We start from the raw sequence: 26,245 nt of genomic DNA, 5'->3' as shown, positions 1-26,245 counted from the left end.
AGGTTATTATCCACATCCTCTCCAAAACAACATTCTAGTCGAGAGAGAGAGAGAGAGAGAGAGAGAGAGAGAGAGAGAGAGAGAGAGAGAGAGAGAGAGAGAGAGAGAGAGAGAGAGAGAGAGAGAGAGAGAGAGAGAGAGAGAGAGAGAGAGAGAGAGAGAGAGAGAGACATTCCAGTTAGCATAGCCACCCATCATTAAACAGCCTTCATCTGATTTTGTTTGGCAATGGGGAGCTGAGAATTATCCACCAGGAATTAGGATATAAATTATTTTCCAACTGGGTAAATGAACTGAGTGCACCTAGTCTGACAAAGATGTTTTAACCATAGCATAGATCAAGAGACCTGCTATGGTTTAAAGAAAGGGGAAACTGTAAAACCCAAATAAATACTAAAAGAAAGCTAGGGCAGTCAATTCAAACCACAATAGAAATGAAGGTTTTCATTGGTTCTATCCAGGTCACCTGTGTGTACAACAAAAGCTCTGTCCTTTCAAAGAATTGCAAGCTCAAGGCTTCAAACCAAAATGTATATTATTGATCTAGATTCTACATTTTCACAACACTACAGTAGTGGCAACCACCATACATGTTCATGCATCTCTGTTACAAATGATGCACTATGAGGGCAGGCATTTGTTCTAACAGATGATATGATAAATATATAAAAATGGTGTCTTGGAGAGACACAAATCGTGCTTCTTGCAATTCATTAGCTGTGTGAACACTGATTCCCATTAAAACTGAGTCATCAGCCAAGCCCCAGTGTGTTGGTGTGCTGCGCTCCAGTGGGCCATTCCAGCAGGACACAGTGCTGGTACCAGGGCTCAGATGAGAGGAGGCTCCCCTGGATATGACGTGTAATATTCTTCCCATTATCCTCTCCTCATCTGTGCCTGTCGCAGTGTGCTGGTTCTGCATTCCAGCCATTCACTGAGGGCTCAAGCATGTAATCACTTTAACCACTGCCCCAAAGGATTGACAAACATACTGCTCTCAGCACGCTTTACACAGGAAACATATGAGGTGTACTAGTTGAATGACTTGCATTTATATTATGTTAATGTAAAGTGTCTATATAAATGAGATAATAGATGTTTGCTTGCCAGAAGTGCATGAGACAATATTAAATAATATTTTGTTGATATTTTCTTTGCTAAAAACACTCACATCTCCCTTATGAAACTACCAAGCAATCATACTCACACACATACACAACTAGATTTTAACATTCCACTGGAATAACAGTGAAGACATAAAAACTATAAAATAACACATATGGAATCATGTAGTAACCAAAAAAGTGTGAAACAAATTTGTATTTGTATATATATATATATATATATGTATTTTATATTTGAGATTTGTCAAAGTAGCCACCCTTTGCCTTGATGACAGCTTTGCACATTCTTGGCATTCTCTCAAGCAGCTTCATGAGGTAATCAACTGGTATGCATTTCAATTAAAATTGTTAAAAGTTCATTTGTGGAATTTCATTTTTAAGGTTTTTGAGTCAGTCACTTGTGTTATGACAAGGTAGTATACAGTCCATTTTTATGGCAAGAACAGCTAAAATAAGCAAAGAGAAACGACAGTCCACCATTACATTAAGACATGGTCAGTCAATTCAAGAACTTTGAAAGTTTCTTCAAGTGCAGTCGCAAAAACCATCAAGCGCTATGATGAAACTGGCTCTCATGAGGACCGCCACAGGAAAGTTAGACCCAGAGGTACCTCTGCTGCAGAGGATAAGTTCATTAGAGTTACCAGCCTCAGAAATGTCAGACCAAATAAATGCTTCACAGAGTTCAAGTAACAGACACATCTCAACATCAACTGTTCAGAGGAGACTGTGTGAATCAGGCCTTCATGGTCGAATTTCTGCAAAGAAACCACTACTAAAGGACACCAATAAAAATAAGAGACTTGCTTGGGCCAAGAAACACGAGCGATGGACACCGGTGGAATCCTGTCCTTTGGTCTGATTTTTCCAAATGTTTGATTTTTGGTTCCAACTGCCGTGTCTTTGTGAGACGCAGAGTATGTGAACGGATGATCGTCGCATGTGTGGTTCCCACCATGAAGCATTGAGGAGGAGATGTGATGGTGTGGGGGGCTTTGCTGGTGAAAGTTTCAGTGATTTATTTAGAACTGTACTCTATATACAATACCAGTAAAATTTTGGACATACCTACTAATTAAAGTTTTTTTTGGTACTGTTTTCTACATTATTGAAAAATAGTGAAGACATAAAAACTATGAAATAACCAAAAAAGTGTTAAACAAATCTAAATAAATTTTAGATTTTAGATTCTTCAAGGTAGCCACCATTTGCCTTGATGACAGCTTTGCACATTGTTGGCATTCTCTCAACCAGCTTCACCTGGAATGCTTTTCCAACAGTCTTGAAGGAGTTTCCACATATGCTGAGCACTTGTTGGCTGCTTTTCATTCACTCTGCGGTCCAACTCATCCCAAACCATCACAATTGGGTTGAGGTTGGGTTTTGTGGATGCCAGGTCATCTGATGCAGCACTTCATCACTCTCCTTCTTGGTCAAATAGCCCTTACACAGCCTGGAAAATGAGTAGGTGTGTCCAAACTTATGACTGGTACTAATATATAAATGCTACAGAGCATACTGATGGGAGAAGCACTCTATTACAGAAACAAAATTGCACCACATTGTTTCATATTTTATCCCTGGGTATCTTTGGCTGGAACCAGCCCTTGTTTCTGGAACCCTAGGCCCCCGATGGAATGCAAAACAGGTGCCGCACCATTGGTTCCCCCGCAGCGGGGGTGGAAGAAAAACACCCACCCCAGCTGGAACATGACTGACAGCACATCAAATTCTCCAGCCAGCTGTGACTCTCACTGATCTCTCAGACAAACCCATGGACACAGACAGGGCGAGACGTCTCTCTAAAACCATAGAAATGGTAGGAAAACATTCTACATGTGTACAAGTGGTTTGAAACTGAACCGGACCAAATGGATAAGTTGTTTTCAAGATGCCTTCTCTGTTTTTATACTGGCATAATTAATCATTGATGTTCCACTCTTTTCACTGGAATAGTTCCATTCTCACAGATGTCATCCTCTGATATGAATGAAAATATGTTGATAAAAGGGAAATAAAGAATCACATTTTTCCCTTGACACACCATGTTTCTTGTGAAACTCTCACATCTGACATGACATTATACATTAGAATTTTGGCAGCGGAGTCAAAGAATGGTGTTTGTATTTAAAACCACACCAAAGCCTGAGAGATTAAAATAAGTCTCCTGCCATGAACCGCCACATGCAGATTGTTTTATTTTTATAAGAATAAAAATGTTTTCTCATCTGAAATCAAACCAATGTTGCACTATACCAGATCAGGTGTTCATTGGTCATGTCACGTCCTGACCTTAGTTCCCTTTTTATGTCTCTATTTTAGATTGGTCAGGGTGTGAGTTGGGGTGGGCATTCTATGTTCTGTTCTGTGTGTTATATTTCTATGTGTTTGGCCTGGTATGGTTCCCAATCAGAGGCAGCTGTCAATTGTTGTCTCTGATTGAGAACCATACTTAGCCTGTTTTCCCACTTTTGTTTGTGGGTGGTTATTTTCTGTTTAGTGTGTGTTGCACCTGACGGAGCTGTTTCGGTTGTTCTAGTTTGTTACATTGTATTTAGTGTTCAGTTCAGTTTATTAAAATGATGAACACTTACCACGCTGCACCTTGGTCCTCACCTTCTTCTCCCGACAACAGCCGTTACAGGTCATATCTGATATTGATCCAAGGCAAAACAGATTTAACAATCAATACGATTCTGCAATTTTACACAGCTGTTACTCAGAAATGACACAGTTTTTGAAGCAATATTGCAGAGAAATTTTTCTGACAATGGAGAGGTGTGATACATTGGAGCAACGATGAGCAATAATCAACATGGAAATTAATAATAGATTTCGTATGAGGCATAGATCAAATTAAAATGTATTTTCCCCATTTATTTACTAATTTCCTATATCTTGTAATTAATTGTCTGTTGACAGGCACAGCTGTACTGAAATTCATCTAACAAACAAGCAACAAAGGAGGTGTTGCATCTAACCTGTCAATCCAGTCAAGTCAATGGCAATGTAGACATAAAGATAACTATATTTCGCAATCCTTTAAGTTCACAATCATAAACTAAATACATGTGAATGCTTTTAAGCTAGTTAGCCAGCTAGTTAAACAAACAGAAAACTATCTAAAACAAACATGATCTAGCTAGTTAATTTAGCCAATTTGTCCCAGCATACTAATCGATTAGCATTCACACCACTGTGGATATTTTCTTCAGTTAAACTGAATACTGTATGTATTAAAGACATGCTCCGGAACTTTGGCGAATAGAAAGTATTTTTTAAACCTGGGCTGGATGTATCAATACATAATCTATGAGCAGAATTACAGAATTACCTCAATTAGCGATGAAATCCCTAGTTTGAAAGTTAATGTTTTTCTGGAGCTGTGCTGTACCCTTGCCACCCCTGTGGGCCAGCCCTGTAACAAATTAGTTCTAGCCAATTAGCTTCAGCCCCTCGCCATTTGAGTGACTGCTAGCAAGATGCACACACATCAGTGAGAGAAAGAGATCAATGATGTGGTGCAAATATCTGCACATATATGCAATTTTCGGGGACCACTTTTGGATTGTGAGCACTACTTTCAGAACTACTGGCTAAAAAGTATGCAAAAGTAGCGGAGAATCTCTGTAGCGTTTTATGATCAAATATTGCAATGAGGCAACATTTATTTGATCTTACTTCAGCTCAAAAACATCCTACATGTTTTTCAAAATATTTTAGAATGGCAGACTAAGAGAAAGTTTTAGGCTGCAAAGCTTTAGAAAAGAAATGTGATAATCAATTTATACTCCCCAAGAGGTGAAACTATACATTGAAATGTAGGAAAATCCATAAGCCATGGTAATGGATGTCACACTGCTTGCTTAGCAAGTACTGCTTCCTCCTGATTCAACTCACACCGTGGCTCAAACCCAGAATTTCTGCTTTGTTAGCATACGTGACTGCCCTCCCGAAGCATCTTACCAGTCACCGCCACCAGAAAGTTAACAATTCGGTGGTTCAAGTGGTGACTATTCAGGCTAAGGAGTAAGTATCCACATGTGCTACACAAGCTCAGTTCCCTCTCTCGTTGTGCATGGGGTGATATCTTGAACTTTGGTTTCTACTGCATGGGGATGAATAACCATAACATCCTGTATACCTCCACTGCCTCCGTTCCATTTGTCCGGCCCTGATCATAGTGTATACCGTCGCCACACCAACCTGCCGCTGTGCAACAATACTCATATTTACAGCCCGCAGACAGCAAATTGCTTCTCTCATTCCCAACCACGCCCTGAGTTCGTTCTCAGCCACCTGCAAAACTAACCCTGCTGGAAATTTCACTACAAATTACCCTGTGTCTGCCAAATCCCCCAGGGAGTTGAGGAAATCAAACCCTAGTTTTTACCAACCCCCACCTGAAACAGGCCTTACCTAACACAAACACACACAGAGACAGAGAGAGACAGGAAGATATTGTACCTTTGTTGGTTGGAACAGTTGTGGTGGATTATTCACTGGATTACTTGTTTGTTCCCTAAAATTATTAGGGAGGGGATTCAAAGGGGACCCACAATACAAATCCTTGTAAATCTCTTGGGTTGAATTTTGTCCATTTACAGTACCTTTGCGAACACTGAAATCTGTTAGATATTGAGTCAAAATAAGGCTTACATTTCCACAGAGAAAGACTGGTAAATGAGGTATGTTTTTGCTTCAGGGAAAAAAATCTAAACGAGACACATACCTTAGCAGTGAATAATGATCAAAGGCATGAGGCGAAGACCCGATCTTTCTAATGTAAAGGGAAACGCTGTCTCCTGGTGGCAGCTCTGAAGAACTACATAGACAGTGATAGCAATGTCAGAGTCAGAGGCCAATGTGCCAGAGAGATGAGTGCTGAAAGCTCCTTGGAAAAAGGATTAGTGGCCAAGTGGCCCACTGCCAACTTCTCAAGTGTGCAAACTTCTTAAAGATGCAGTGCTTGGAGTTGGCCATGCATCTTTTCACTTTATTTACTCTCCACCCAGACGGTACAGATGGGGTCTGCTCTGTTCAGGGGGTGGGGTTTCAGAAAGAGAGCACAACCGCACCCCCCCCCCCCCCCTCTCCTTCGTGAAATACAGAATGGAGTGTTCAAAAAAGCAGAATGAAATTAAAAGACTGTACCTGTATCAACCTATATGTGTCACTGGCCATAGTAAGTTAAATTAAATAGTACAACTTTTTTTACTGCTGATTTACAAAAACCAAACTTAAAGATGAGAGGGGATTCATTTACTGTGCTGAGTCCTTCAAAAAGTGAGGACATGTTGCATGAGTTCCACCTTTTATTACCAGTAGTGTCAGACAAGTTATAGCAGTGTACTGAATGTGTTTGGAATGTAATATTGTTGACAGTGAGAGAGAAGGCAGTCAGTCATACAGCCAGTTTCACAGGTACAACAACCCTCAGCTACAGATATGTTTGTTGCGAAGTGTATAATAGAACTATGATTTAAAACCATATGACTATTAAGGAACAACATGTGAACATACTCATACAAAGATAGGTGTGGACCATTTCTGAACATGGTGGAGGTAGACGGATGGGGAGAGAGTCAGCCTGCGAGCTGGCTGAGTGCCAGCGCTGTGGGGCCTAGATCAGAGCAGGGGCTGTTTTTGTGAGTGTTGCTTACGAGATGGAGGTCTCAGGTTTTGGGATCACAGGAGACCATGGAGCCTCTGCAGCTGCAGCTCATACCCATTACTTTTCTTTTCTTCTCTCAGTCTTTCGGATACACTGAAAGATTTGGAATAAAAATTCCATACACATAAGTAATCCGCTCTTCTCAGCACAATATTAATCACCTAATATAATAATATTTGTGAGTATCTTTTTACAATTGTACAAAATAATTTGTCACAAAGTACAAATTCCTTACCCAGGCATAAAACCCATATGCAAGTCAGGGAAACAGGGTCACACAAATTTGGAAGTCTTTGTAGTTCTGCTCCAGGTTAAGTGGGTGAGCAGTATTAGCAGTACATGCTGCCATCTAATGGTATGGGTGGTACAAAAATGTAGAAAGAAGTGAAGGGCGCTCAACCAAAGTGAGTCGAGGTGTAACCAAAACAATCTATAATGGAAAAGGCACATTGTTTTATTTAAACAAGGTTAAAAGATTCCCTTTCGGCTTTCAATGGCCTTCACACAAAGAGAATGGACAAGTTCATATAGGGCATGGCGAAGACAATTACTGTAGCTCTTCAGTGGGTGGTGCTAATGAGAGAGGGTGTGGTAGACCATACGGGTTGGTCTCCCCCACTTCCTTTAACAAAGTCATACTTTGGCTATTGGAGCCATTTGTAATTCATGAAAAAAGCTCACTAACTATAGTCTAAACCAGTTGTCTGAGTCCTCTTTGCGTATGCTTTTGATGTTGTTTTGTTACCCCTAGTTTTTCTTATCCCTGTTGTTTATGTTCCAATATCTAATATTTTCAACATATAGTAAATGGTTTTACATCAATAACAGTGCATTTGGAAAGTATTTTTCCAAATTTTGTTATGTTACAGCCTTATTCTAAATGGATTAAAAAACAGTTTTTCCTCATCAATCTACACACAATACCCCATAATGACAAAGCGAAAACAGGTTTTTGGAAACGTTTGCAACTTTACAAAACTAAGAAAGGTATTCAGACCCTTTACTTTGTTGAAGCACCTTTGGCAGCGATTACAGCCTTGAGTCTTCTTGAAAGCTTGGCAAATTGAAGGCCGAAACATAATCCTTTAACCTTAATAAATAAAACAGTACATTTTTAATGGTGAGCGAGCGTTGCGCCTTTTCCTTTTTAATTGTACAAAAATAAAATACATTTTATTGGTCACATGCACATATTTAGCAGATGTTATTGCGGGTGTAGCAAAATGCTTGTGTTCCTATCCAACAATGCAGTAGTATCTAACAATTCACAGCAATACACACAAATCTTAAATAAAAAATAATGGAATTAATATTTAATTATTATTAAATATTTAGGTGCCTTTTGGCATACTCCAAGCGGGCTGTCATTTGCCTTGAACTGAGGAGTGGCTTCCGTCTGGCCACTCTACCATAAAGGCCTGATTGGTGGAGTGCTGCAGAGATGGTTGTTCTTCTGGAAGGTTCTCCTATCTCCACAAAGGAACGCTGGAGCTCTGTCAGAGTGACTATCGGGTTCTTGGTCACCTCCCTGACCAAGGCCCTTCTCCCCCGATTGCTCAGTTTGGCTGGGCGGGCCAGCTGTTTGAAGAGTCTTGGTGGTTCCAATCTTCTTCCATTTAAGATTGATGGAGGCCACTGTGTTCTTGGGGATCTTCAATACTGCAGACATTTTTTGGTACCTTTCCCCAGATCTGTGCCTCGACACAATCCTGTCTCGGCGCTCTACGGACAATTTCTTCGACCTTATGCTTGGCTTTTGCTCTGACATGTGCTGTCAACTGTGGGATCTTATATAGACAGATGTGTGCCTTTCCAAATCATGTCCAATCAATTGAATTTACCACAGGTGGACTCCAATCAAGTTGTAGAAACATCTCAAGGATGATCAATGGAAACAGAATGCACCTGAGCTTAATTTCGAGTCTCAGAGCAAAGGGTGTGACTACCAACATAACCAAAGTGATCCATTTTCATTTGGAAGAATCAGCTTTTAAACCAACATGGCTCAGGTTAAATTGTTTTTACATTATAGTAAAACAAAATATCTAATTTTGATTTGCGTTTTGAGACGCATAAGATATTTAAGTTTTTTGTTTTAATAAATTTGCAAACATTTCTAAAACCCTGTTTTTTGCTTTGTCATTATGGGGTATTGTGTGTAGATTGATGAGAACATTTTTAGAATAGTTTTTAGAATAGTTCTGTAACATAACAAAATATGGTAAAAGTCAGAATACTTTCTGTTTCCTTTCTGTATTTTACCGCTAGGTGAAGACATTGGTCACAGTACCCCTCACCCGGTGGACTAACCTTTATAGTCTAACACACCCTCTCTCATTAGCATCACAAGCTGAAAAGTTCTCTCCAAAATTGTCTTCCCTGAACTTGTCCATTCTCTTTGTGTGATTATTCTGATGAAGGTCCTTTAAACACGAAACAAAATATTTGAACCTTAATAAATAAAACAGTACATTTTTAAAGGTGAGCGAGCGTTGCGCCATTTCCTTTTTAATTATACAAAAATAAAATAAAATGTTATTGGTCACATACACATATTTAGCAGATGTTATTGCAGGTGTAGTGAAATGCTTGTGTTCCTAGCTCCAACAGTGCAGTAGTATCTAGCAATTCACAACAATACACACAAATCTAAAAGTAAAATAATGGAATTAAGAAATATGTAAATATTAGGATGAGCAATGTCGGAGTGGCATTGACTACAATACAGTAGAATATAATACAGTATATACATATGAAATGAGTAAAACAGCAAGTAAACATTATTCAAGACCCTCAGAGACAGAAGCTGTCTCTCAGTTCCAGCTTTGATGCACCTGTGCTGACCTCGCCTTTTGGAGGTTAATGGGGTGAACAGGCCGTGGCTCGGGTGGTTGATGTCCTTGATGATCGTTTTGGCCTTCCTGTGACATCGGGTGCTGTAGGTATCCTGGAGGGCAGGCAGTGTGCCCCCGGCGATGCGTTGGGCTGACCGCACCACCCTCTGGAGAGACATGTGGTTACGGGCGGTGCAGTTGCCATACCAGGCGATGACACTGCCCAACAGCATACTCTCAATTGTGCATCTGTAAAAGTTTGTGAGGGTCTTAGGGGCCAAGCTGAATTTCTTCAGCCTCCTGAGGTTGAAGAGCTACTGTTGTGCCTTCTTCACGACTGTCTGTGTGGGTAGACCATTTCAGATTGTCAGTGATGTGTATGCCGATGAACTTGAAGCTTTACACCTTCTCCACTGCGGTCCCGTCGGTGTGGATAGCGGTGTCTTCCCACTGCTGTTTCCTGAAGTCCACGATCAGCTCCTTCGTTATGTTGACGTTGAGGGAGCGGATATTTTCCTGGCACCACTCAGCCAGGGCCCACACCTCCTCCCTGTAGGCTGTCTCGTCATTGTTGGTGATCAAGCCTACTACTGTTGTATCTTCTGCAAACTTGAGGATTGAGTTGGAGGCATGCATGGCCACACAGTCATGGGTGAACACGAAATACAGGAGGGGGCTGAGCGCGTGCCCTTGTGGGGCACCTGTGTTGAGGATCAGCAAAGCACGATGTACTGGAACCCAGCTGGCTGTATGGACGGGGACAGTATATCCGAAGAGAGCCATGATTCTGTGAAACAAGATGTTACAATCTCTGATGTCTCTCTGGAAGAAGATCCTCGCCCTGAGCTTGTCAACTTTATTGTCCAGAGACTGAACATTAGCGAGTAAGCGGTGGATGGTGTGCACGCCTCCTCGGTCAGACTAGAATTTCACTCCAAATACCTCTTCTCCCCGCCGTTGGCGTCTTGGTAGCCTCTGGAATAAGTTTAATTGCCCTGGGGGGTACGAACAAAGGATCAAATTCGGGAAAGTCGTTTTCCTCGTCGCAATGCTGGTGAGTTACTGCCGCTCTGATATCCAAAAGTTATTTCCGGCTATATGTAATAGAAAAAAAACGTTCTGGGCTAATAATGTAAGAAATAACACACACAAAAAATTACTGCAAAGTTGCTTAGGAGTTAGAAGCAGAGCTGACATGTCTCTCGGTGCCATCTTTCATAAATGTAGTCATATGTTTGTTTACACATAAGCTCTGTTGTCTCTGGTTATATTCAAAATTCAAAAGGCACTCGCACATCTGAGCTACCTTTTTTTGCAGGTGCATGGTAACAGTTGAATAAGAGAAAAAGAAACCCGCACACTGCTCTTCTAGTATCACTGCTTTACGTATCGCCCTCAAGGCCTTTGTCAGAGCTTTTGTGAGTTTTTTTAATTAGCACCTTTATGTAGACTTAGCTCCACCCAGATCCGTTCAATGCATCGAATCGGGTTGGAGTCAAGGAAAAATAAATAAGTGTTACCAAATACAACAATGTGCATTTCAAAAATATTAAAATAAGATACATTTAGTACATAAAACGTATTAAACACGTCTTTAAAACCACAATGAAGAAATCAAGTTTTCATAAATCATTGGGTACAGCGCAAGAAAAACATTATTGTAATCTGAAGTGGAGGTATTAATTCATGTTCACATTTACAACATAACATACATAGGCATTTCATAATTTAGACCTTTTGTAAATAATGTTTGGAGGGTGAAAATCTCAAAACTGTAACGGTTGTCGTCTTCCTCTTCTGAGGAGGAGTAGGAAATATCGGGCCAATATGCAGCGTGGTAAGTGTTCGTCATATTTATTACACTGAACACAGGAAACAAACGAACAAGCGAATAAAGAAAAACCGAAACAGTCCCGAATGATGAAAAACACTGAAACGGAAAATAACCACCCACAAACAAGAGTGGGAAAACAGGCTACCTAAGTATGGTTCTCAATCAGAGACAACGATTGACAGCTGCCTCTGATTGGGAACCATACCAGGCCAAACACATCGAAATATAAACACAAGAACAAAACATAGAATGCCCACCCTGAACTCACGCCCTGACCAACCTAAAATAGAAACATACAAAAGGAACTAAGGTCAGGACGTGACAGTACCCCCCCCCCCCCCCCCCTCCCCCCCCCCATCTGTCCGCGTTGGCGGCTCTGGCGCGGGACGTGGACCCCACTCCACCTTAGTTTTGGCCCACTTAAGTGGCGCCTTTGGAGCGGCGTCCCCAGTCCGACCTCGGCTGGGGACCCTTGCAGTGGGCCCCGAATAGACAGGAGATTCCGGCAGCAGCGCGGGACAGGTGGGAGACTCCAGCAGCGCCAGAGTGAAGGGCAACTCCGGCAGCTCCTGACTGACGGGCGGCTCTGGCAGCTCCTGACTGACGAGCGGCTCTAACAGCTTCTGACTGACGGGCGGCTCTGGCAGCTCCTGACTGACTGCCGGCTCTGGCATTGCTATCCATGGTATTTTGGCCATGTTCCACAAACCCCCAAGGTGCCTTATAAATTGGTTACCAACGTAATTAGAGCAGTTAAAATAAATGTTTTGTCATACACGTAGAATACGGGTATATACCACAGCTGTCAGCCAATCAGCATCCAGGGCTCGAACCACCCAGTTTACAATTCAGGTTTGATGATGAATACTATACCTCCAAACGAATGGAAGGAATAACAATGGGCTCCCCATTCGCTCCGAGCTATGCTAACCTTCATGTGGGTCATTTTGAAGAATATTTTTGAATAAAGTCCTCAAGTGGTATCAATATATTGACAAAATGTTTTGCATATGGGGAGGAATGGGAGAAAGGCTGTCAGACTTTATGGCATTACTCAATGACATTGACCCGAATCTCAAATTCACTATTGAATGTGACACTAAACATATTTATTACCTCGATATGTGGATTGAGAAATCAAATAGAACCCTGTTCACAACTCCGTGTAGAAAGGAAACTAACATAAATAATATATTAAAGGGGGGCAGCTTCCACCCTGAGCCCTGAGCCAGAGGACTTCCAAAAAGCCAGTTTTTTAAAGGGCACCGTATATATTCCACACTTGGAATCGGGTCCACTATTCAGCTTGAAGCCATGACTGCTTTTAATCAAAGTGGCATGAGATACAGTATTAAAAAACTTTGAGTGTATCCCTTGATCCTAGGTCCTGGCAGTGTTGTGCAGACTCAGGACAACTGAGCTTTGGAGAAATAAGAAGATTTAAAGAGGAGTCTGTCATTTTCTTTCTCATGATCATGATATTTTCGACAAAGAAGTTCATGAATGTATCACTGCTGAAGTGAAAGCCATCCTCTCTTAGGGAATGCTGTTTTTTAGTTAGCTTTGCGACAGTATCAAAAATAAATTTGGGATTGTTCTCAATCTCCCCAATTAAGTTGGAAAAATAGGATGATTGAGCTGCAGTGAGGGCTCTTCGATACTGCACGGTGCTGTCTTTCCAAGCCAATCGGAAGACTTCCAGATTGGTGTAGCGCCATTCCTGTTCCAATTTTCTGGAAGCTTGCTTCAGGGCTTTGGTATTTTCTGTATACCAGAGAGCTAGTTTTTTATAACAAATGTTTTTTTGTTTTGAGGGGTATTACGCAAGGTTAAATTTAGTTCCTCAGTTAGGTGGTTAACTGACTGTTGTACTCTGTTGTCCTTGGGTAGGTGGAGGGAGTCTGCAAGGGCATCTAGGAATCTTTGGGCTGTCCGAGAATTTATAGCACGACTTTTGATGATCCTTGGTTGGGGTCAGAGCAGATTATTTGTTGCGATTGCAAACGTAATAAAATGGTGGTCCGATAGTCCAAGAATTTTAGGAAAAACGTTAAGATCCACAATATTTATTCCACGGGACAAAACTAGGTCCAGAGTATGACTGTGACAGTGAGTAGGTCCGGAGACATGTTGGACCAAACCCACTGAGTCGATGATGGCTCCGAAAGCCTTTTGGAGTGGGTCTGTGGACTTTTCCATGTGAATATTAAAGTCACTAAAAATGTGAATATTATCTGCCATGACTACAAGGTCCGATGGGAAATCAGGGAACTCAGCGAGGAACACTGTATACTGGCCCAGTAGGCCTGTAGCTATAAAAAAGTGATTGAGTAGGCTGAAAAGATTTCATGACTAGAAGCTCAAAAGATAAAAACACAGTCATTTGTTTTGTTGTAAATTTACACTTGGTATCGTAAATGTTAGCAACACCTCCGCATTTGTGGGATGCACAGGAGATATGGTTACTAGTGTAACCAGGAGGAGAGGCCTCATTTGACACAGTAAATTCATCAGGCTTAAGCCATGTTTCAGTCAGGCCAATCACATCAAGATTATGATCAGTGATTAGTTCATTGACTATAACTGCCTTGGAAGTGAGGGATCTAACATTAAGTAGCCCTATTTTGAGATGTGAGATATCACAATCTCCTTCAATAATGACAGGAATGGAGGAGGTCTTTATTCCAGTGAGATTGCTAAGGCAAACACCGCCATGTTAAGTTTTGCCGAAACCTATTTCAAGGCACAGACACGGTCTCAATGTGGATAGCTGAGCTGACTACACTGACTGTGCTAGTGGCAGACTCCACTAAGCTGGCAGGCTGGCTAACAGCCTGCTGCTTGGCCTGCACCCTATCTCATTGTGGAGCTAGAGGAGTTAGAGCTCTATCTATGTTCATAGATAAAATGAGAGCACCCCTCCTCAGTAGGCCAGGCTTGGTCCTGTTTGTGGGCGAGTCCCAGAAAGGCCAATTATCTACAAATGCTATCTTTTGAACAGTTATCAACCAGCGAGTTGATAGCTGTAGAGGACTATCTAGAAAATAGGTTTCTAAGAATTCACTACTCTCCACAATGTGTGAATGAAGCTTTTCAATTTGTATTCGGGAAAATACAAGATGAACTTCTACAAAAAAAGACCCACTGGAGCTAAAGAACACTGTAATGTTCACCACCACATATACTTTGAACTCGCGCAAAGTGGGAGATGATGTCAAGAAACACTGGCATGTTTTATCAGCGGACCCAGCATTGCCAGCTGAATTTAAAAATCCAACACTTATTGTATATAGGAGAGAAAATGTGCACAATAAATTGGTCCATGCCAACTGCTAGCCACAAAAGAAAAAGAACCAGGCTCTTTTACGCCCTCTTCCGAATGGTAGATATTAATGCAGAGGTTGTGCACAGTGCACCAATATGATGAAGTGTGAATATTTCTGCCACCCACATACAAGAAAACGGTTCCACATAAATGACATTATTACCTGCTCCACCACCCATGTTATCTACATGATTAAATGTCCATGTGGGCTGTGTTATGTAGGTAAACCTCTCATTCTTTCAAACAATGAATTAGTGAAGATAAAAGTTAAATCAGGAGAAACGACAGGGATTATCCAGTCACAGTACATGATTTCTACCTTTAGAAACATGGTTATATTAAAATAAAATATGATCATAGTGGAGAAATAAACAATAACAAAATGCCCAATAATATAGCCCAAATATTGTTCCTGTATTAAAAATACAATGCAAAACATGACAGGTAATACATTTGACTGTGAATAATGCAACCATTCCTTATTAACAGGGATTGAAGGCGGCACACACAAACTGAATGAAATACAACACTCATATAGAACTGAAGCACTATTGTGCTTTTGTGTTAACCTCAGCCAGGATAGGGCATAAAGTAAATACATTAAGGTATGGACCATTTTAAAAACCTCAAATATATTACCTGCTTTTTAAATGTATTAAACTGATGGGCTATAAAAACAGCATGGTATAGTGAAAGATAAATTGCTTCTGGCCTTTTACAAACTATACTGAACAAATGTATAAACGCAACATGCAACAACTTTACTGAGTTACAATTCATATAAGGATCATATATGTCAATTGAAATAAATTCATTAGGCCCTAATCTTTGGATTTCACATGAATGGGCATGGGCGCTGTAATGGATGGGTCTGGGAGGGCATAGGCCCAACCACTGGGAAGCCAGGCCGAGCCAGTCAGAATTAGTTTTTCCCCACAAAAGGGCTTTATTACAGACATAATCACTCCTCAGTTTCATCAGCTGTCCGGTCTCAGACGATCTCGCAAGTGAAGAAGGCAGATGTGGAGGTCCAGGGCTGGCATGGTTACACGTGGTCTGCGGTTGAGACCAGTTGGACTAATGACAAATTCTCCAAAACGTCAATGGAGGTGGTTTATGGTAGAGAAATGAACATTCAATTCTCTGGCAACAGCTTTGGTGGACATTCCTGCAGTCAGCATGCCAATTGCATGCTCCCTCAACTTGAGACATCTGTGTCAATGTGTGACAAAACTGCACATTTTAGTGTGGCCTTTTATTGTCCACAGCACAAGGTGCAACTGTGAAATCATGCTGTTTTTATTTATTTTATTTAACTAGGCAAGTCAGTGTTTAATCAGCTTCTTGATATACCACAACTGTCAGAGGGATGGATTATCTTGGCAAAGGAGAAATGCTCACTAACATGGATGTAAACAAATTTGTGCACAACATTTTTAGAGACATAAGCTTTCGTGTGTATGGAAACTTTCTGGGATTTTTTATTTCAGCTCATGAAACATGGGACCAAAACTTTACATGTTGCGTTATATATATATATATATATATATATATTACACACACACATATACACACACTTCTCAGTTACAACTAACAGTTAAAACTTCGTCCTGCAACAAATAGTTTCATTGTGTCACTGCTCACTGGTCCTGTGCCTTACATACTGTAGGCTATGCTTGAAAATAATAATTGTTAACCAATTTAAAAAGTAATGGGGAAAATACTGAAAAGGGTCAGTTTGATAAAAGACTGCCAACATGTTTCAAATGATTCATAATTTGAGCCCTCTTGAATGGTTCATACATTCTCAAAACACTTATGTAACTTTGGAAAATAACACTAATGCTAACTTATAAAAGTTGTTACTGACCGGAGTAATTAATTAATTCACATTATTCTCACTGTTTGTTTTGGATCGAAGGCAATAGGAATATCAGGCTATATTTTTCCAGGAGTAACATTAACTGATTGGCACATAGAGTAAGAGCACTTGATTGAAACGGACCATGGCAGCAGTATTGAAAAAGCTTTGACTGCTTTGCTGTCTGATAGGCCTGGCCTACATCAGTGTAACACACCGCATAGCCTAGTTCACAGACCTGCAAGTGGACATTTTATGCATGCAGGTTTAGTTTTAATTCCTAGTTTAAAGGGATAGTTCGGGGGTTTTGGCAATGAGGCCCTTTACCTATTTCCCCAGAGTCCGATGAATTTGTGGATAACATTTGTATGTACTGTATCTTCGTGCAGTTTGAAGGAAGTTGCTAACTAGCATTAGCACAATAACTGAAAGTCTATGGGAACAGTAGACTTCCAGGCATTGCGCGAACGCTGGTTAGCATTGACTCACAAAACTACCAAAACACTGCAAGCAAATGCAAAAAAATGCTATCCACAAGTTCATCTGACCCTGAGGAAGTAGATCAAATCCACAATTATCCCTTTAAAAGGACATTTACTGCACTTAATAAAGCATTGAAACAAAATAAAAACATGTTAGTTCATACACATCTCTGTAAATGGCACTGTTGGCATTGTATCCTTATCATAGAAAAATAAAACATTTTGTACCATTAGTTCAGATTGTCTAAGAAAGTCCGAAACTGAATATCCATATTCAATTGAAGCTGTAATGTCACAAAGCAACCACTTGTGTTAAAATAAGTTCAAAAATAATTAGCACAAACAAGAAAGAACAGTTGACTGGATAAGTCAGGCATCTAATAAGGCACACAAAATCGGAAACTATGAAGCCCAATATACGTGGTAAAACACAAAGAAATCCATACTAAAGTAAAAGCTTCAAGCTTGTGTAAAGAAATGTTACACAGCAACACATCTTCATTAAGGTAATACTTTGATGACCTTTAAGCAGAACATTATTTAGGGATTCAAAGTGATTGTACTTATGGCTAACATTGGTTGACCAAAGTTAAGCATGAAGTCCATAGACATTGTTTCCCTCAATTAAGTGTTAGGTTTGTTCAGACTGAGAGACACACTCTCTTGGCTGCTAAAAGTGTTCCTAGGGCTATCTGTGCTGAGGCCTGTCCCTGAGCTGTTTGAGGTAGCTACAGCAGCAGGCACTCCAGTATCTTGTGTTTTGATATAAACAACATAAAAGACAGGCAGGATAATGCCTATCAGGAGCATGGCCACCACAGCATTCCACCACTGGATGCCCCAGTCTGCTCCATAGCTGGTCAGGCGCTGGCCTCTGGAGCCCAACTTTTGTGGCCTTTCTGCAGCCTCTAGAAAAACCTCATCCTGTGCATTTGTGGTTTGGATCAGTCTCTCAATGTCATGGTCCACTTCCTTGAGGTAGTCGGTGTATTCCTGTAGATGTGGCCTACCAGGGAAGCTGGCTGTAAGTTTGCACTGTGGCTGGGGCAGTGGTGTGGCTGAATTTGAGGTTCCTGGATCTGGCACTTTTAGCACTGTGTTAGCCTCAGTCAATAAGCTGTGTTTCTTCACAGGGATTTTGATTGATTTCAAAGCAAATATATCCTGTTCCTGAATCAGGTTGTTCACTCTCTTTATGTCTGCCACCTGTTGAGAGGAAGACAAGTGTCAATATTGGCATAATGTGAACACACAGTATCAGTAGCCTATGCAGACATGTATGTACAGTGCTTGACGTAGTGTCCTGTAGAGCAGTGGTGGGAAAAGTACCCAACTGCCATGCTTGAGTAAAAGTAAAGATACCTTCATAGAAAATGACTCAAGTAAAAGTGAAAGTCACCCATTAAAATACTACTTGAGTAAAAGTATTTGGTTTTGAAAATACTTAACTATCAAAAGTAAAGTATACATCACTTCAAATTCCTTATATTAAGTAAACCAGAACCCATTATTTTCTTGTTTTAATTTTATTTACAGATAGCCAGTGGCACACTTTAAAACTCAGACATAATTTACAAACGAAGCCCGTGTGTTGAGTGAGTCCACCAGATCAGAGGCAGGAGGAATGACCAGGGAGGTTCTCTTGATAAGTGCATGAATATGACCATTTTCCTGTCGTGCTAAGCATTCAAAATGTAATGAGTACTTTTGGGTGTCAGGGAAAAGGTATAGAGTAAAAAGTACCTGATTTTCATCAGGAATGTAGTGAAGTAAAAGTAGTCAAAAATAGAAATAGTCAAGTACAGATACCCCCCAAAAACGACCAAAGTAGTTATTTAAATATTTGTACTTTACACCACCACTGTACAGTTTGCTGCCAGCAAATACTAGGGCTGCAGGACTTACCTTGCAGCCATATTGCAGAGCAAGTTTGTTGAGGTTGTCCCCAACCAATACATCCCTCTCCAGCAGCATGAGGCTACCGCGTCTGTCCTGTTCCAGCTCCTGCCACCCCCAGGGCCTCAATTCCATCACATTGAACTCTTCTTCCTCTGAAGAGCCAGCAGAGTCATTCTGCTGGCCTCGCCTGAACATGTACACCTGGCCATCTACACTAGCATGGACATCCACTGGGGCCTGGAAGGCGCGGGGAACAGGGTCTCCTCTCCGCATCACAACAAGCTACTTTAGGTGGACAGAAAATACACAAAATTGTTAAGTGTGATAGCTAAGGGTTTTATAATATGTAGCTAGCTATGCAAACTGAATACAAAAAGTACCACTGACATTGTTTCTGTAGGTAGTGAACAGCCAATTAGTCAACTAGTCTAGGGACCATGTAGTCCAGTGGAGGCTCCACAGAGGAGGAAAGGACAACCATCCTCCTCAGTGAATTTCATAAAAATTTAAATACTGAAACATTTTAGACAAAACAATAAATATATATATTATGTCACCAAATATATATATATATATATATATATATATATATATATATATATATATATATATATATATATATATATATATATATTCATATATAAATATATTAATGTCACCAAATAATTGATTAAAACACACTGTTTTGCAATTAAGGTCTACAGTAGCCTCAGCAGCACTCTGTAGGGTAACACCATGGTCTAGCCAGAGGACAGATAGCTTCTGTCCTCTTTTGGGTACATTTACTTCCATACAAAACCTAGGAGGCTCACGGTTCTCACCCCCTTTCATAGACGTACAGTCATTATGACAACTTCCGAGCTCCAACCTATTAGAGCTCTTCCAGCATGAACTGAGATGTTGTCCACCCAGTTAAATTATCAGATAATGAATATAGTACTGAAACCATAAGCTACAGCTAGCTACCACTGCAGTGCATAAAATGTGGTGAGTAGTTGACTCAAAGGGAGATAGTAGTTGAACAAATTAATTTCTTCCAAAATTAAGGAGAAGCAAGAGAGAGATATTTGGTTGTACTTGTTTTTTTACATGAACTTTAACTGAGCTAGTTGAATGCAACTAGCTAGTTTAGCCTACTCAAACACCCAGCTCAAACAGAGAGGGGTGCTAGCTGACTATGGCTATCCAACACTGGAACTTCCAAGTCAAGGTAAGCTTTTGGTTGTATTAATTTATTGCCAGCGGGGCCCGCTAAACTGCTTTCTGACTGTGTATGAATGTAGCGGGTTGACTAATGGATCAGTTCTAGTAGCTATGTTGACTATGAGGTGACAACAATGTAGGCTGTATGTAGAGGTTAGCAGTCATGATATGAAGGTTTGGCTTGGAAAGGTTTTTTCACCTGGTTACAGACAGCTGATGTGTTGTCCACAAGCAAAGAGAAAAAGTGAGAGGAGAGCGTGTAGATAGTTTCGAGAAATAATTATATATATATACACAATGAGCAAAGTGATCATGCAGCTATGAAAGTGTACTGTGTTTGTGTGTAATCAGGGGTGTATGCATTCCACCGATTCTGTTAACTTTTCTTAAACGGAACAAAATGGAATGAAACGCGGATAAACATACATGAATTTGTCCAATAAAAACTCTAATTTGCAATTGTTGGACTAATGACTACACCCAAGATCAGCTAGATGCAGGCAAGAGTGTGCAAGGCGGTATTGAATGTGTCACTGTCTGTCACTTTGATTTCTTAAAATTCTCTCGACCTGTGCACCTATGTTGTAAACTTTCCTTCATAGGCTAGGTTGTAGAAACGTCATGATGGGTATAGGGGAAATTGGAGTATCATGTAGTAGCCTAAACCTATCGATGTTACATTGAGCTGGGTGAATGGAATATGAATAATAGTCATCCAATATGCTGTAATAGAAATAAGGCAATGCTCATAAAAATAAATGTATCCTCCCTCGTCTTAAACGGCACCGACTGCCACTGATGTAGTCTCATTAATCAGGCTATATTACACAATTAATTGGTATATGCAGCCTGACACTAATGCCTGCAAAATCATGCAAATGCAAACTTACTGTTGTTGAATGAAATTACATTTTTATTTTATTTTACCTTTATTTAACCAGGCAAGTCAGTTAAGAACAAATTCTTATTTTCAATGACGGCCTGGGAACAGTGGGTTAACTGCCTGTTCAGGGGCAGAACGACAGATTTGTACCTTGTCAGCTCGGGGGTTTGAACTCACAACCTTCCGGTTACTAGTCCAACGCTCTAACCACTAGGCTACCCTGCCGCCCCATTTAAACTTACTCTACCGGTTGTCTGTGCAGTTTGTCCTTCAGCTGCTTGAAATTTGAGACAAAATATCCATTGGAAAGTATTGTTTACCCTACTTTGTAGAGAGCTGCTAAGTATATGGTTAGGTACAAAAGTAAAACAAATTTTACATTGGATATTTGGTTTTATTGAACCAAGCATGCCATGACAATGAAAATGGTATATTCTGAATCTGGGGAGGATAGAGAACAATCAACACATTTGCGTGCGAATTTTCCATTTTTTTATTCCGATTTCAATCTCTGATTGTTCTCTATCCTCCCCTGATTCAGAACACACAATTTTCATTGTCATGGCATGATTGGTTCAATAGTTATATAAATATCCAATATAAAACTAACTTTACCTCGGTGTGAACTGAGCCACATTAATGGCTCTCTGAAAAGTCGGGTAAACATGTGGATATTTTGTCTCAAATTTCGAGCAGCTGAAGGACAGACAGCCGGTAGAGGACTGTAAATATAATTGTATTCAACATCGTCTTGTAAGGAACATTTACACGATTTTACAGGCATTAGTGTCAGGCTGTATATAGCTACCAATTAATTGTGTATAACAGCCTGATTAATCAGACTAGGGGCCATGAACAGCCAGCCCTCATACTAGTCTCAACTAGTCTAGACTCGTTAGCTATGAATGTGACTAGTTAGTATATAGCAACAGGACATACAAAGTGGCATTCAACTATTAAAAGAGATAACTAACTATACCTACCATAAAACGACAGGACGAACAAAATAACCAGCAAGCTATTTAGCTACGTGGTAACGTTAACAGCTACCAGTAGCTAGCTAAACGGCCGAATATATTTTTGACATTCCATGCTTGCTTGCTTCCTTCACTCACTCACTCACTGACGTAACTAACATTCGAGCTAACGTTAAACTCTAGTTTATTAATCAAACTTAAATAAAATTGACAAAATACGTAAACCCATATCACATCATATTACCAAGTTAATAAGGTTTGAGCTTGCAACTCACCCGGGTTTAAAGTAACTCATCTAGTTTTCACATAGTGTCAAATTCCCACAAAGCTGCCAGAACTGACACACGGCTCAGACAACCATGATGCCTGTGGATCGATGTACTGATTCAGAATCAGATATTTGATCATTCCTCTATGGAGAACCTTATTTTGGGGGTAAAGAAATCGGATCCTAGGTCTGTGGTACGCAAACCCAGTGGCAGTGTAGCAGGGTATATTGACAAAAATATGCACCAATCAAAAGATAGATTTCACCAACGTTGACCATTAGGGTGAAGATACTGCGCCAATGCCCACACCTATTTGAAAATGTATCTGGGAAGGAAATCTCAGCAGAATGCTGCATGTATGACGTGAGCCACCAATATAAAGCACAGGAAGCCACCAGCCAACTCAGGGTTTCCCAAGCTCAGTCCTGTGGCACCCCTATGGGTGCACGTTTCGGGTTTTTCGCCCTAGCACTACACAGCTGAATCAAATAACCAACTCATCATCAAGCTTTTATTATTTGAATCCTCTATGTAGTGCTGAGCGCATGCTGCAGCACCGGAGAGGTTTTAATTTATATACAGGCTATTGTTGAAAAAGAGGATAGTCTAAGTTTGGAAGTGCTAAAATTGTCTATAAACTGTAAAAAAAAAAGAAGAAAAGAAAGTACAACAGAACCAGTTACAACTGAAGTATCTGATCATCAATGAATTAGAGAAAAAGCCATTTGTTTTTTAACAGAGCAGCTGCATATCATCAGGTATAGTATATGCACTTGTAACTTTTTTAAATTCCAGAAACAATAATTTTCTTAGTTATACATTTTTTTTATTTTAATAGATGAGTGTTGACTGTGATTAGGGAATGAGAATATAAGAGGATCTGCTAGGCTAAACTAACAAACTAGGCATGCATAGCTCACTCCAAACTTGTGTTTCTACAAGTGATTTCAAAGTCACTCTACAGTAGAATGTAATACAGCCTAAATGTAAAATGTATAGGCATGTTGTTGAAGTGTCACTCCGGCGCTCGACTGCTCCCCATCTTTAAGCACACCTGTACTTCATTACCACCCTGATTACTCTCCCTTCATATTGCCCTCAGTAAGTATCATTCAGTATACATTTCTCATGTTCAGTATGCTTTTCATGTCTGTTATTTTGTCTAGTTTCATTATTAAACTCTGCTTCTTGACTCCCTGTGTCTATGTTATAGATTGCTGCCTCAGAAATTATGGCAGCAGAATATTTCACCATCTTCCAGACTGTCGAGAAACACGGTCATCTACACCAACACCATGACCAGCTGGCTCTACTGGGTATGACCAGGAAGGAGGTTCTCCATCCCGCTGAGGGCCTCCTGCCACAGGTCGTCACAAGGAGCTAGTCCCCTAGCCTACCCAGCCGTCCACCCAGGTCAGCGATGCCCAACTGTCCCTTCTGGAGAAGTATTACGGCACTCCATCGAAATGCCGTGGCTTCCTACTCCAGTGCTCCCTCTATTTTGCCAATCAGACGGGAGCCCCCACCAAGAGGTCCAGGTTGCCACTGTCATTTCCCTGCTGTCCGGATGGGCGTTGGAGTGGGCTACGGCCGTCAGAGAGAGGAAAAGCTGGATTCCTATGAGAGGTTCATGGCTCTGTTCAGGGCGGTCATCGAGGGCAGAGTGGGAGATGAGTGACTTTTCCAACTTCAGCAGGGTGCCAAGACCGCTGCGGAGTACTCCCTCACCTTTCAGACTGTGGCAGCCTTCAGCAGATTAAATGAGCCAGTGCACCCCACACTATTCTGCAGTGGACTACGCAAAGCGGTCCAGACAGAGCTGGCATGTCAGGATGACTACAAATCCTTGGACTCTCATCGCAATGGCCAGCCCTCTGGATAACCTTCTTCAGGAGCGCCGGTGTCCAACTTGCCACTCACCTCCCCTCCCTCCTTTGGCTGCCCTGAAGCAGAGCCTGAACCCATGGAGGTAGGGATCACACACCTCTCCGTGGCAGAGCGGCTTCACCAGAGACAGCTGAGGCTTTGTCCCTATTGCAGCCAGGAGGAGCACCAGCTTCAGTGGTGTCCGGTGCAGCTCAACCAGGGGTCCACTAGAGCAGAGGGGCAGCCCTGTGACCTTCTGTTTCCCTGGGTAGTCATGAGAATTCTGTTATCATTGTTCTCCGCGAAAACCTTTCTGGTTCCCATTTCTCTGGCTAGCTGTCCCTCAAGTGTTGTTTGTACAGCTTTAGTGCTCCGGTGCCGTGGGGAACTTTATCGACCAGGCCCTAGCCACCTTGCCTCCTCCCTGAACTTAACTTCATACCGCTCTCCTTTTCCTGTCCAAGTCCTGGATATGCAACCATTGGAATCCGTCACAGCACCACTCACCCTCACCGTGGGACCCAACCACCAGGAAATCCTTCCCTTCCTCATCACTGCACCCATACACAAAGTCGGCCTCCCGTGGCTCCAACTTCATAACCCCACCATCTCCTGGTCAAAGATGAGACTCACCAGAGATCCTGCTTTCCCACACCCTGTGGTTCCACGGCAGTGAGTGTCCTCCAGCCCATCAATCGGTCCTTCCGTATCGTTGGCCCCGTGTTTTGGGGCGGTGATGTGGATATCTGCCAGGCTCGGGAGATGGAACCCGGTCCTGCCACCTGCCCTCCAGAGCGCATCTACATCCCCACGGGGGTGAGAGATCGAGTGTCCCCTTGTCTGTCCGTAATTAAAAATAATACAAAAATCATGCCGTTTGGTTGGCTTAATGAAAGGAATTTGATGTATAGCTTTTACTTTGTATTTTTACTTAATTATGACACGTACATTTTCTACCACTGTACTTCAGGACATTTAAAACCAGATCCTTTAGACTTAAGTATTTTACTGGGTAACTTTCACTTGAGTCATTTTCTGTTAAGGAATGACAATTGAGTACTTTTTACACCACTGCCCTCTTGTTAGTAGTCTAAAGTCAAATTAAAATGAAGACAGTTTAAATGAATTAGGGCTTCTCGAATTAGCCTACTTTCAGTACCCCATCCGCTGACCAACTGCATGACTGCCGCTTCATAGTAATCTAAATTACTCAAGTATAGCTTATTGTGAGGTCAATAACTCGCGTATACTGTATAGCTTCATTATGGGAAACAAAACATATTTTTATTAAAATTATGGCAGTAGCAAGCTTACCTCTGGTCCTCCATCTTTGCGCTATCCCTCTAAGGCTATTTTTGGCTGTCGTTAAGGGGGCTCTTGTGTCAAACGCCCGTTTGTTTGCAATTTTAACCTGTTAAAACCAGCGCTCTGCTGTTTTCAAACTTGTGCAAGGATAGGTCTCTTACCGGTCTTATATCAGCTCAGATGGGAGGGTTGGACATATCTGACATGTCCTTAACATGATCTAAAGTGCTAATTTCAGGCAGCACTGGTAAAGAAATTTAAGAACAACCAAATGCGGTATAAGAAATGGGAAACAAGCAATTGTTACAGGAAAATAACTTCGAAATACTAGGTTTGCCTGTATTCACCATGGTTCTCATGTCATTTCATGATGTGCATGGACATACCCAAGGCCTACTATAATGAAAGCTGGTTCAATAGCAATGTGTCCTGTCTTTCTCTATCCTGAAGATTTTATGACATTTTGTATTAATTTATTGTTGAAAAAAATCATTAACATTTTGTTGGGGGGGGGGGGGGTAAAAAAAAAAAAGTAACAGTCATTATCTGGTGTGGCCACCAGCTGCATTAAGTACCCTCCAATCCAACAGGTCGCAGACGTGCTCAATGGGATTGAGATCTGGGCTCTTCGCTGGCCATGGCAGAACACTGACATTCCTGTCTTGCAGGAAATCACGCACAGAACGAGCAGTATGGCTGGAGGCTTTGT

General features: G+C 41.2%; 1 protein-coding gene and 1 long non-coding RNA gene across 6 annotated transcripts; one reads left to right on the top strand and one right to left on the bottom strand.

Moving 5' to 3' along the window:
* Nucleotides 1-16,246: 16,246 nt before the first annotated feature.
* Nucleotides 16,247-22,494, bottom strand: lysmd4 (LysM, putative peptidoglycan-binding, domain containing 4). 4 transcript variants are annotated; one of them, XM_021570845.3, is made up of 3 exons: nt 22,372-22,494; nt 19,040-19,318; nt 16,247-18,340 (listed from the first exon to the last, which is right to left on the bottom strand). In XM_021570845.3, exons 2-3 carry the CDS (start codon nt 19,304-19,306, stop codon nt 17,759-17,761), a joined length of 849 nt encoding a protein of 282 aa, XP_021426520.3. In that variant the 5' UTR covers nt 19,307-19,318; nt 22,372-22,494; the 3' UTR covers nt 16,247-17,758. The 4 variants fall into 4 exon arrangements, with proteins under 4 accessions (XP_021426520.3, XP_021426537.3, XP_021426530.3 ...); XM_021570862.3 differs by having other exon boundaries at nt 19,040-19,315; nt 22,372-22,482; XM_021570855.3 differs by having other exon boundaries at nt 22,103-22,435.
* On the top strand, nt 21,733-25,103 carry LOC149985218 (uncharacterized). 2 transcript variants are annotated; one of them, XR_016488166.1, is made up of 3 exons: nt 22,987-23,123; nt 23,365-23,466; nt 23,579-25,103. It is a non-coding gene; the product is annotated as an uncharacterized LOC149985218 (long non-coding RNA). The 2 variants fall into 2 exon arrangements; XR_016488165.1 differs by having other exon boundaries at nt 21,733-23,466.
* The last annotated feature ends 1,142 nt before the right edge of the window (nt 25,104-26,245 follow it).

This window comes from Oncorhynchus mykiss, chromosome 2 (genome assembly GCF_057628025.1).
Source record: "Oncorhynchus mykiss isolate SJ-2025 chromosome 2, ASM5762802v1, whole genome shotgun sequence".
Taxonomy (NCBI): Eukaryota; Metazoa; Chordata; class Actinopteri; order Salmoniformes; family Salmonidae; genus Oncorhynchus; species Oncorhynchus mykiss.
Note: the sequence above shows the minus strand (reverse complement) of the source record. Positions and strands in the feature narration are given on the sequence as shown.